Raw genomic sequence first — 13,669 nt, 5'->3', positions numbered from 1 at the left:
TTTGAATAAGATTTGAAACTCTCTTTTTTAAATTTCATTTCACCTTGCGCAAAGATTTACAATCAATACTATTTAAGAATAGATGAAATGTTTTTTTCTAATTCACCTAGGGTGATGAATTCTTTCTTGATTACTTAAATACATTTATATAGTTCATGTTATACTCAATATCTTCATGATTGTTACCCTTAATTAGGACAACGTGTAGCATGATCAAAACATAACACTTTTTATATAAGATAATTTAGTGATCTCAAGTTTAAGGATCACTTACACAACCGTCACATGAGCCTTTCCATAGAAACAAGTGATTTCTCCATATAGAATTCTCATGTGGATCTGTTCAGTGTGCATGTCATTTGATAAGCACCTACATATTAGTTCTAGGTACCCTTCACACCTCAACTTATAAGAACAATTGTTTCCTTTCATAAAAAAAAGAACATAATATGTATCAGTTTTAACAACTCTAATAATATTCAGTCTTAATAAAGCATTAACAATGAGCATTTTAGGAATAATGTTTTGATATAATAGGAATCTCAAAATTATAACAACTTTATAATTTCCTTTGCAAAGTATTTTTGTTCCAATGACTTTATATTTACCCTAGATTTATTAATCAAATATTTCATGAATATTAAAGATAAATAAGTCTTTATTAAAAAATTAAATATATTTACATGAATAAAGTCAATATCATGTGTAACCAACTGATTGGCTACTAGGCATATACACTAATACATGTTATACCACAGGTTAGCCTAAATTTTTTTCAGCGTAAAAAAATGATGCTAAAGTGACGCAAGCATTCCTAAAAAAACAGGTCATTGACTCAATTATATTTAATAAGTTTGATTAATTCAAATCATATGAATAAAAAAAATCCAACATCAATAAATAAACTGGAAAAAAAATGAAGAACGTAAGAAAGGCAAGAAAGCGTGACTCAAGCCCATCTGAATTAGCATGCCAAATATGTAACATGGTCATAATACTAAGATAACCCTGTTAAAAGCAAACTAAATAAAACTATCAAAACTCAAATATCAAAAAACCAAATGTTGAAGGGCAGAACTGAAAAAAAAAATTAAAAAAACAATGAAAAAAAACATATGAGTCAACCCAGGTTAACCCATTAACCCCGTGATCATGACACAAGATTGTAATAACCCCCCATAGAAAGGAAATTGAAAAAAAAACAAGAAAACAAATTCCCAATAAATCAAATGTTGAATGATAAAATTTAAAATTTTTTAAAAAAAAGGACCTAAAAAACATACCAAAATTAGACCAAAATTAGTCTGTGTTAACCTTTAAAACTCATGACCCTGGTCATGAGCCCGAAACTAACCCCATTAAAAACAAACCATAAAAAATAACAAAGCAAAATTTCAAATCATAAAAATTCTAAAGGATGAAATTAAAAAAATATAAAAAAAAGATCTAAAACAAAATAAATGACAACTAAAAGAATAGGGACTAATTTTGATATAAATAATTTGAAATCAAATATTGAGGGATGAAATTGAAAACAAAATTCAATTAGAAAAATGATTAAAAATAAACAAACAACAATTGAAAGAATAAGGATCAATTTTGATATAAAAAATAAAATGAAAAAAAATGATGAGGGGTGAAATTGAAGAAAAAATAGAAAAAAAACAAAACAAAAAATAGCAATTAAAATAATAAGAACCAAAGTAGAAACAAAAAAAAAATAAATGACACCTTTATATTTTAGAAGAGAAAGAGAGAGAAAAAGGGGAGGAGAATAGAAAAGTTCATCGGAGCCCAATTATTGTGTCGTTGTGCATATGCACTGCACCAATGGAAAGATAATAGCGAGGTGCTTTTAATGCCATCCTTGAAGGTAGCATTTGGAGGTGGAGCTACACGCACGCGCAAAGAAGTTTTTTAATAATATTTATACTATTAAAAAGACCAAAACACCTCTTTATTAAATTGTTTATTAAAAAAACAATATGAAAAGACAAAAAAACTCATTGATGTAAGTTCAATAGTTTTTGCATGTAAGGCTAATATAGTTTTTACATTGTGTTTTTAAAACATAAAAGATCAAATTGCCCTCGTGCAACCTTTTAAAATATTTTGTTTTTTAAGGCAAATAAACATTGTGCATTTAAAAGGTGAAAAAAAATCAAATTATCTAGACTAAGTCTCATAATGATTAATGGGTCAAAAGACAATTTACCATCAACACAAATATCATTGTTTTTTTTTAAGAGAGAAATGATAATTATACTAATAATAATAATATAGGTTAGATGCAAAATAAATTCTTCATGCATTTTTTAAATGCGGACTCCATAGAAAATCTATCTCTCTCTCTCTCTCTCTAAAGTGTGGTTGGACTATACTTTTCTAAATTTTTGAATTTTTATTTTAAAATGCTTCAAATTAATCCAAAACATTTATGTGCTCGTAATTAACATGCTTCACAAGAATATCTTCGTCTGAAATTTAATCCTTCATTTTGTATACTATACAAATGAAAATGATTGGTCAAGGTTACAAAATTACCGTTACCCCCACAATCATAAACAATCATAATAGGAATTCTTTGTTATGATTGAATTGGGCGTTTGGGGCAGCATGCCTTACATAATGTGAGGCCATTTTTGTTTTTGTTGCTGAATATTGTTTGTGTAAAAAAATATTTTTTTTATTTTAAATTATTTTTTTATTTTTAAATTATTTTAATATACTGATGTAAAAATATTTTTAAAAAATAAATATTATTTCAATATATTTTTAAAATAAAAAATATTTTAGATCTCCAAAATACCCTATCAAATCCCATTTGTTCTTCTGTAAATTAAAAACCAGAACAGTAGGTACCACTCTCTTGCGACAAACAGTCAACATTTGTAGACTCAGGAAATAGACAATACGGCTAAGATGTACAGAGATGACCCCTCTAGAATCCAAGGGGCATGAGGCGGATATCCACCTCCGAGTCCGCCAGCATTTTCCCCATGTGACATGTCCCTCCCTTCTTCTGGAGATGGATCTTTCAAGCTGAAGTTATGTGATAACAAGGAAGGTAAAACACCAAGTAATATCCAGATCTCCTGTGCAAGTGGGTGGACAAGATCTCACCATGTAAATTTGCGGCACCACAAGAAATGTTTTGGCATCTCAGGGCTTGGATTATCTTGACGGCTACACATGACAGGGTTGCGGAGGAGGCAATGTTTATGGGAGGGAGGACCCCATGAATGGTGCTGCGAGTAATAATGAAAAAGAAAGCTACACCTTAGTTACTATATGTAAATAATGTGGGGCCACAGCCATTAGCTTCATGTTAAATTAAATTATTTAGCAGATGAGAGTCGCAAGCACATATAATGCGACTGATCCACTGAAGACTGACATGATTCATCATCTTCCCCATGTGCCCCCCTGAATCAGCTCTCTGTAGGGCCCTAATTTCTTTCCACCTTGCTATTTCTCCAGGAATCCCATTCCTGCTTCTGTTTCTATCCAATCTCTGGTTTTTCTACTTTTAGCCCGCATCTTCCTGGCAAAGTGGAGAGATGTGCGTTCAAGAATTGTAAGAGGAGGGCCCTGGACCTCCCCCTTTGTGACAGAGCAAGTACACCCATGGTAGAATCCTTTTAGGCGAACATAATAATAACCAATCTGATACGAAAAGAAGCTTTCTTGGCTTCAAGATCTAAGAACTCGGGAAAATCCAATTATATATGGAAAAGGGGCACTACACTTGCATAGAAGTGCACTCAAAAAATTGCACATAGCTGGGCCCGTAATGCGCACCTCCTGCATCATGATCCACACTTTTGAAACACATGCGTATACTTTACAACTAACGAGATTTTCACCCGCTTCTTTCTTTACAATAATAATTCATATCATTTGCCTGGAATGAATATGTCTCCCTTCTGCTAATATGTGATAAACTAGTTTTTTGCTGCTGTTTAACTGCCCAATGATTCATGTGGGCCTTCAACTCACAGGAGGGATAAAAAAAATAGTGTCTCTTACCCCAAATCGAAAAGAACACTAACAATCACATGCAATACGGGGAAAGCAACAGCTAGAAAAGGTTTCCAATGGGAGCTAGAAGCATGATTACTGGGGGTTGCTGTTTCACTGCTATAAAGCAACACTTGAGAGGAGGAAAAGCTAATCGGTTGGTGGCAATAACCAGATAGACAACATGGATATGCACCCTTAGATATTTATATTTAAACATATGCTACCCCATCTGGAGATGGGATAGTTTTCTTCAAGATGTAGTCTCCACATTACCATATCTACAACTGTCATCATCGTCCAAAAAAAAAAGAAGGAAAAATAGAAACACAAGGTTAATGGAACCCCAAACATAATTAACAATCAACAAGGCCATGCTGCTTCAATCAAAATGCTCTCTCATATGTGATGGTGCTGTAGCTGCAAAAGTCTAAAGTAAGCCCCGTCGGGCCGGCTAACCAGTTCGGAATGGCTGCCTTGCTCCACAATCCGCCCATCCTGCACAACTCCAATGCTATCCACCCCTCTAATGGTGGATAAACGATGAGCCACAAGCACTGTGGTTCGGCCCCTCATTAGCCTCTCGAGTGCTTCTTGTAGCACACATTCTGATTCGGCATCAAGTGCACTTGTAGCCTCATCCAGTAGTAGGATTGCTGGGTCCTTAAGAACAGCCCTAGCTATTGCGATTCTTTGTTTTTGACCCCCAGACAGCTGAACTCCTCTCTCACCAACTGGCGTTTTATATCCATCAGGCAATGCACTAACAAACCCGTGCACATTGGCAGCTCGAGCGGCTTCAATTACTTCAGCTTCAGTTGCACCGTCTTTTCCATAGGCAATGTTATCGAAAATGCTTGCTGCAAATAGCGCTGGCTCTTGTTGCACCAATCCAATTTTAAGCCTAAGAGACTTCAAATTCAATCGTCGAATATCCTTCCCATCAATCATAACCTTCCCCGCCATAGGATCATAGAATCGTTCAATCAACGAGATCACTGAACTTTTTCCACACCCACTAGCACCAACAAGGGCCTGGCTTTGGCCAGCTCGGATTCTAAGGTTCAAGTCCTTGAACACAGGCACATCAGGTCGAGAAGGGTATGCGAAATCAACATGTCTAAGTTCAATTTCCCCACGAAGTGATTCAACAGGCTCAGCCTCAGAATCATCAGGGTCAATCTTAGTAGAACGTTCCAAAATTGAAAAAACAGAACCAACAGCTTCGCCACCCCTAATAATCTCAGGGGCAAGACTAACAGTTTCTGCAACTGAATTAGCTGTGATGACCAGTACCACGAAAACCTTAATGACCTTTGAGAATGTGGAAACCCCTTTGCTAACAAGGTGAGCACCGTACCACAGAATAAGAGCTTCAGAACCATAAAGAGCAAGCTGAGAGAGGCCAAAGAGGAGGCCAGAAGTTTGACTTCGACGTAGGCTATGAAGCTGCGGAACACGAAGCTCATGGCAGAACAGAGAGAGGACCTTGCCTTGGGCATTGAAGGCTGCAACAGTTCGGATATTGCTCACCCCCTCACCAGCAATCATGCTAGTCTTTGCATGGGCCTTGGCTGTGTCTCCAGCAAATCCTTTGAGAGAGAGTTGCTGTGTGATCAAGACAATAACAAAATTAAGTATTATCAAAATCACATTTATGAATTCTTGTCTGTAATCTTAAACAAACATTCGAACTATTGAAGATAGATGTCTTCCGAAAAAAAATACAATCAAAGAGGAAATGAACTCAGTTCAGTTTGCTAAACTAAAAAAAGAAAAAAAAAACCAACTTATATGTGGTACATCCTTTCAAGAACGAGTTCCTATGAGGTTGTCCCAGATGATTTGAGCAAAGTTACTTATTATATGAATAAATAAAGCAATCATGAACAAAATGAGATGGTCTGAACATTTTTTTAGTTCTTCTCTTCCCTTTCATTGGTCAGTTAAAAATCTTCCCAAGTAACACCCAGCATCAATTAGTATTTTAATCTACAAAAGACATTTTTGGTTATTAATCAGCAACTACACAGTAGTTGTTTCCAGGTTTATTTTTACTTTTGGGGTTGACGGAGTCAATGTGTGTACTCAAATGAAATAGCAGGTGGATACTTCAACAGGATTTTACACTCAATAGTGAATGGAACCCACTTGAAGTAGAGCCAAAGCAGGTTAACAGTCTCCTCCTGTATTACCAGGACATTTACAAGACTTTCTTTTGTCCACTATACTGCATATTTCAGGTATTTCCGCAAGCAATCAAACTTGTGTAACTGCATATAGCATGCGCGAGCTTAGAGCACCACTGTCACTGTCTGTACTGAGCAGTTGTGCCAAGTCCAGTCCAGTCTAGTCCACTGTTTGAAAACTAGCCCAGAACATGGAAAACCCTCCAGAAATTCAAAACGACAAAGCCCACAACCTAGAGACAATAATGCAGGACCGGGATAGGGTGGTGTCCCTGCCATGTTACTATTGACTGTCACAGCCTGACACTCTCCAGGAAGGGAAAACAAGAAAATGAAAGACACAAAATAGCCCAACAGGAAAAACAAAGGAAGAAAACATATCTGGCAGAAAATGTGTCATAAATAATGCGATTCACGGGCCAAGAATCCCTTGAAACGCTCGCTCGGGGGTGACTAGTCTACTAGGAAAATACAGTAGTAAACAAAAGATAATAGCAGGACTTCAAAGAAAATGGCCCGCGTACCTAGACTGACTTCTACACACTGCATGGAGCGGTGTCGGTGCATGGTAAAAATCCAAGATAGGATAGCGTAAAAATAAATATGAACAGATAAGAAAAAAACATTGATAGAAACAAGACATGTTGAGATTTGACTGGGATAAGAATGATCAAAGGAAAAAGGCGTGTGATAAGGTCACAGCCTCGAGATTTTAGTTAGAGAATAACACTTTTCAGTGGCATTGAAGTTGATGGAATCTTGGCTATTTTTAACGTTCACTGTTATTTATGTATGACCTTCAAAGTTCAAAATATTTTATGTGTTGGGATTTTTTAGGAGTTAATGCACAGGATTTGCAGAAGAGAGCACGTGCTTGGCAGAGGGGTCTGATGCGTGGTGTTGTCTTAGCTTTTGTCGTCTAGTGGTGAGAGCAAGTTAAATTAGATTCCAATGTCAGCGATGAGATTTCTCTTGGTTTACTCTTTTGCCCTTATTGAGCCCTCTCGAGTGAAGCGTGGCTTTGTGGATAGGTAAATGTGTTTGACCAAGACTCGCAGAGAATGCTTGAGAAAACAAGTAAAAAGGTGATGCTTGCATTATTGTTTTGTAAAACTGAACGACTGAAACTTACCTGGGCAAAGTTGGCGAGGACGAGAAGAGGGAAGGTGGCTAAAATGAGAAGGGAGACCCTCCATTCTACTATGAAAGCAACTATGAATGAAGTGAGGAGAGAAGTCATGTTTTGTAGTATGACGGATATCCTCTCAGCTATTGCAGATTTTACGTCTGCAGCATCGGTAGCTAATCGAGCTGCAACTAGGCTTGAGTTATGCTCTTCTTCATCGAACCATCCAACTTCATTCCTCAAAATTGCTGATCAAGAGAACAAAATTAGATTAAGATCCAAGAGCAAGAGATTTTCTTCATGGAACCAAGCATTAGCGTTTATAATTGTGAATCGGTGCTAAATAAAAAATAGCATAATAGCAGTTTCTTACCCGCAAGCATCATCCTCCTCACTCTTGTAGTGAGGTTCTCTCCCATAATGCTGAAGAAGTAATGCTGAATCAAGTATGCAACGACAGCATAAAGACCAGCACCAATGTATATAAAAACATATTCTTTTGTCTTCCTTTCCATGGAGGCCGGGTTTCTATAGTAGAAAACTTCAATCATATTGCTCATCACAATAGCAAAGGTTGGACCTATAAACCCAGAAAGCACGGATCCTACAGCACCCATTATCGAATAAGGCCATTCAGGAGCATTCAGCTTTAGCAACCTGCAGAAATAGCCATCAGGTGCGGGGTTTTTACGGTCAGTTTCAGCATTTGAGATCATCTCAATACGGCCATCAGCACCAGTGCTGTATGAATAGCTCAAGTTTCGTAAACTGCCAGACCGCAAGCTTAGAGACTTTGTTGAAAGTGAATGGCTTAGTCGTGATGAGCGTGACCGGCGAGTGGATGGGTTAGCAAAGTCTCTATTTCTCACCATTTCTTGGAATCGGATTAGAGAAGCATATGCTCCTGCTTTGGCAATGAGTTCTTCATGGGTTCCTGTCTCAACAACTAGCCCTTGCTGAATAACTGCAATCGTATCAACATTTCTAATGGTGGAGAGTCGATGCGCAACAACTACAGTTGTTCTTCCAATCATGAGGCGGTCTAATGCTTCTTGAACAATGCTCTCAGAACTTGCATCAAGAGCACTGGTTGCTTCATCAAGAAGCAGGATCTTCGGGTTCTTCAACATAGCTCTAGCAATTGCAATCCTCTGTTTCTGGCCACCTGAGAGTTGGACTCCTCGCTCTCCCACCTGATTCAGGATCGAAGTGTAACGTCATACTGGAGCCTTATGTCCTATTGAGACAACTAGTGATAGTGAAATTATATTTGCTCTATTTATGTTGCCTGATATATACCAACCTGAGTGTTGTATCCATTAGGAAGCAAAGTAATGAAGCTATGAGCATTTGCAGCAGAAGTGGCAGCTTCCACTTCGTCCATTGTTGCATCAGGCTTTCCATATCGTATGTTCTCGAGTATAGTAGTTGCAAACAGTGCAGGTTCTTGGTTCACCAACCCAATCTGATCACGTAGCCATCTTAATTGCAAGGTTTTTATGTCCACGTTATCCAGCAAAACTTGCCCTGCTCATCCATTGAAAAAAAAATAAGGACAACCAATGTAATTACTCTAGGCCACTTAGAAAAAGAAAATCTTAATTACCCTGATTAGGATCATAAAATCTCTCTATTAGAGAGACAACAGTGCTTTTTCCTGATCCACTGCCACCAACAACAGCAACGGTCTTTCCAGCAGGAAAGAAGATTGAGAAATCACGGAATATAATAACATCTGGCCTGGATGGGTAACTGAATGTTACACTCTTGAATTCTATATTTCCGTTAACCTCAGCCAGGCATTTCCCATCTACGGCATCTTGAGTTATGGAAGGCCTTTGCTTGATAATCTCCATCAATTTGTATCCAGCTGCTTTACCTTTGCTAAATGCACCAAGATTAGAAAACGACTGGCCCAGACTCCTGAAACAATCATTAATTTTCTAGTTATTACCAACTTTCGATTCTTTAAATACCTATAATAAGAAACATCATGTTTCAGTTAGATATTTACATGCCACCAACAATTGCAGAGAAAATGGCCGTGAATGCTTTCCCTCCATCGGTCTGTCCATTCCTGATAAAAACACCAGCATACCAGAATACAAGGGCCCATGACATGCATGCTATTCCATAGGTACATCCCAGCCCCAAACCTTTGGCCATTCCAGCCTTGTATCCAAGCTTCAACGTGTTTTGTATTGCATCTGTATAAGAACTCAGGGCTTTGCTCTCACCAACAAAAGAGTAAACTGTCCGAACTTGCGCAATAGCCTACACCAGATGGCAGATATATTCAGATTGACAAAACGAATACAACTAATGTAATAGTTATGCAATAAAATTTATGCAGCACATGAAGTTCAACATCTTCCATTACTAGGGTCTTTGAGTGCAATTTGGAAAAAATTTGGGCCTAAATGACAAAATAGAATTCAAGATCGATTCAAAAATAGTAAATTAGAGAAAAAGCCAATGTCCCTTTGGAAGTTGCACATGCTAAAACATCATTTGAAACACAAAGGGTCATTTAAGTAATCCAAAGCTTACAGCTTTCCCATGCCCAACAAATTACACAAACTAACATGATATCAACACAACTGTACTCTCTTTGTCATTAATTCGAAATCTGGATCAAGACAAATTATGCAGCATATGGTGTTCACAAGGAAAGACATAGCACCAACTAGACAAGTTATTCACATTGAATTAGCTTTATTTACTTTACTAAACTTTAAGGCTAATAAAACCTCACCTGCTCAGCAATTATACCGGCCTGCGCATAAGATTCACGGCTCTTGGACGTGAGTCCAGTGAGAGTATAAGCATACAAACCCCCAGCAAAAGCTATTCCTGGTATCACTGCTACACTTAGCAATGCCAGCCTCCACGCGGACACAAAACCAACCACTAGCCCGGCTAAAAATGTAGATAAATAATGTATAAAATTCCCCACCTGAGATTTTCCAATAGTTAAAAAAAAATTAGAAAAGTACTTGAAATGTTTTAGCCTTGAATAAGCATTAAACTAGTCCCCAGTAGTTTTGGTTCTGCTAAGAAACCCAATCACAAAAGTCCAACAGAGATGTAGGCGCACGTTAAGTCAAAATTGCTAACATGCTCCGTCAAACTCCATAAGATGATAATGGGTCCCGTGTTATTGGAGAACCAACTAGTCTGAGAATGATCATTTTGCAATTTAACTCTAACCCCAACACTATACTGTGCCCCCATACCCGTACTGTACAAAAAAAAAAAAATTCCAATTTTTCAAGGGGAAAAAAATTACTTTTAACATAAAAAGGGTGGGGAGAAAGAGGGAAGGTTAGTAAATAAGGGAAAAGAGCATCTTTGAAGTTGAGGGAGTTAAATTAACCTTCTCACTAATGGCATCTTGGACAAGAAGGGTGTCAGTTGAGACACTAAAGACAATATCCCCAGTTCTAGCATCTGTGTCAAAGAATCCAACATCTTGTTTCAAAACTGCTTCTAAATACTTCTTTCTCAATGTACTCACTTGCCTTTCTCCAGTGTACATCCAGCATGCAATCTCTGGTAAAACAAAAAAACCCCATTCTTATGTTACTTTGACAGCTCAATATTTTACAATGAAATTGAGGGGGGGGAAACTTCACAAAATGGGACAAAGAATTAATGTTATTAGAAGAGTTAGAATTAATGTTAGGAGAAGAGTACATGAACATGAATAAGAGAGATACATGGTGATGGAGATGTGTGAATAAGGGTGTTGAAATAGACTAGTCCATGGTCCACGTGGGCTTAGCCACGCACCCACTGGTCTGAAGTGAACTGGCTACACGAGCCGCATATGTAACCATTGGCCACCCCCCAAGTGGGATTCAGTATAAAAATAACAAGAAGAAGATAAACAAGAAAGTTCATGAATGTTAATTACCATACCTGCATAGGATGATAGGCACACAACAATACCAAGATACACAAAATAGAGAGCGTACTGCATTCACAAGGAAAACAAAAACAATAGATCTCAGAGATCTAACAGTAACATGAAAAAAGAGAACAAAGATAGAAGCTTTGAGTAGGTAGATAATCATCCATGAAATTAAAAGGAACAAACCTTGGAGACTTCATGAGTCATTTTATACAAATCAGATTGGTTCTTGCCAAACCCATTAACCATTTCACCAAACAAGAGGAAAAAAACAGGCATTGAAGAGCCATGAATAATGGCTCCTATGCTACCAGAGATCATAAGTAACCAATCATATTTGTCAGCAAATGAGAAAAGCTGATAGAATGGCAAGCTTTGCTCTTTCTTCTTCTCTGCTTCTGGCAATGATGGTCTATTAGCTTCTGTGGTTTCTGCCATTATGGCCCCAGAACCAAGCTCTCCTCAGAAAAACAAAATATGGAAAAAGTTTTGTAAGCCAATGAGTTGACTCTCAAGAGTAGTAAAAAGAAAAGGATTCTTATAAAGTTAATATAGAGAGATAGTAACCACTGGGCTTATTGCCATTGAAGGTGATGAGAGATCTCTGAAGAACTATAAGAAAAGGTGCATGTGTAGAAGGGAAAGGAGAGCAGAGTAAACATAGAGAGGGAGAGACAGGGAGAGTGTGTTTTGAGTAAAGTGAGAGTATGTTGGACTAGTGGTCACAGGGGCTGAGGGGGACAGGAGAGTGTGAGGAGTTTTTGAAGGAATATATACACATTATTAACGAGTGAGAGAGGAGTTTTATAGTGGAGGGCTCAACTCTCTAGTTGTTTTAGGTGAACAAGGGTTAAATGCCGCGCCAAGACAGGGGGTCATTTTAAAAACTTATTTTTATTTAATTATGATATATTAAAATTAATATTTACACGAATTTTAATGATTCAAATTTTATAAAAAAAAATATTTTTTTTCTTATTCATAGTATAATTTTACAGTAACATGTTTTTTTTTATTAATAGCATGGTCTTTTTAATAAAAAAATCAATTTAATTAAAATAAATATCCGTAAAAATTAAATCAAGGTGAAAAAAAGTGTGTTTTTGAGTCCGAACTCTTTTTTTCTTATTTTTTTTTATTTTAATAAAATCATGTTTTTTTATTAGAAGCATAGTTGTTTAAATAAGAAATAATCATAATATGAAAAACTAACTTTAACTAAAAACTAAAAAATCATGTATTGATATTTTTTATGTAACTATATGGTAAATTAAAAGAATAATTAATTTAATTAAAATATTCAAGAAAATCACAACAAAATATATATTTTATTCTCATTTAATATTCAAGTGTAATTTCTTTTAAAAACATTATATTAGGTTCATATATAATTATTCATAATATAACTGCTAATATTACCCTAAAAAGGCTAAATCTTATTTAAAAAATATAGCACAATCATATGATTTTTTTAAATATCATCGTAATTATTTATTTAAAAGTAATTTTATTGTGAAATATTAAAAAAAAAAGGAAAAAAAACAAGATTAGCAACCTTTGGTAGTTAGAAAATTGAAGTACGAGTTCTTGTACCTCTAAAACAAGATTAATGCAATGTAAGAATAATTCATGTTAGAGAACATATGCGAGATCAAGCAAAAGGAAACACGTCACAACATATAAAATTATGACAGCGTAATTTCTGAGGATAAAAAACATTAAACAACTAAAGCGCAAATCATTAAAAACTTGAAGGATCGAAATAGAAAAAAAAACCAAAGATAAAGATTTAATTTCTATTTTAGTTTTTTAATTTTTAATTTTTTATACAGGTTAAGTGGAATCTGGGTCAATGTGTGGTGTCCTATATGCGTTGTCTTGGTTCCTTTGCCCACACCCACCCACACACACACACACACACACACACACACTGTTCTTCAAACGGAGTGAAGCTTTTTTTATCATGTAAATCGACCCTTGAGGGTTCCTGCAACATATTTCAGTAGTATATATTATTATATTTGGCAAGGCATGTGACAAGCTTTGTATTTAATCTGTGAAATTGAGAGAAAAGAAGTTGGATCGTGTTAATTAGTATTTTTTTATGAACACTAGTAGCTAGCTAGGGCTAGGTTAGCAGGCAAAGCGAAAGAGAAAGAGAAAGAAAGAAGGATGAAAGCTAGTATATTCGGAGCACTGTATGAACAGGAATTAAAGAAAGATAAATGTACAGGTCTGGTTATTTACATGCAACTGAGATTAATTACTTGTTGGTGGGATATAATGCAATGTCATTGATTATGATGTTGATTGTGTTGCTTAACAGAGTGCAGTGGATTTGTCTTTAAAGGGCTTTTTGTTAAAAGGTTGTTGGCAGCAGTGAAGAAATTTTACTTTTTTGATTTCTTTTCCGGGGTTGAT

General features: G+C 36.2%; 1 protein-coding gene across 1 annotated transcript; it reads right to left on the bottom strand.

The window, feature by feature from the left end:
- Positions 1-4,196: 4,196 nt before the first annotated feature.
- LOC7495965 (ABC transporter B family member 19) lies at positions 4,197-12,022 on the bottom strand. The gene is made up of 10 exons (XM_002323811.4): positions 11,435-12,022; positions 11,257-11,311; positions 10,712-10,887; positions 10,091-10,291; positions 9,350-9,609; positions 8,942-9,258; positions 8,639-8,862; positions 7,709-8,528; positions 7,342-7,583; positions 4,197-5,628 (listed from the first exon to the last, which is right to left on the bottom strand). The coding sequence occupies exons 1-10, from the start codon at positions 11,684-11,686 to the stop codon at positions 4,420-4,422; spliced, it is 3,756 nt and encodes a 1,251-aa protein (XP_002323847.1). The 5' UTR covers positions 11,687-12,022; the 3' UTR covers positions 4,197-4,419.
- Positions 12,023-13,669: the final 1,647 nt, after the last annotated feature.

Source organism: Populus trichocarpa, chromosome 17 (genome assembly GCF_000002775.5).
Source record: "Populus trichocarpa isolate Nisqually-1 chromosome 17, P.trichocarpa_v4.1, whole genome shotgun sequence".
NCBI classification, from domain to species: Eukaryota; Viridiplantae; Streptophyta; class Magnoliopsida; order Malpighiales; family Salicaceae; genus Populus; species Populus trichocarpa.
This window is presented reverse-complemented; position numbering and strand designations above follow the sequence as displayed.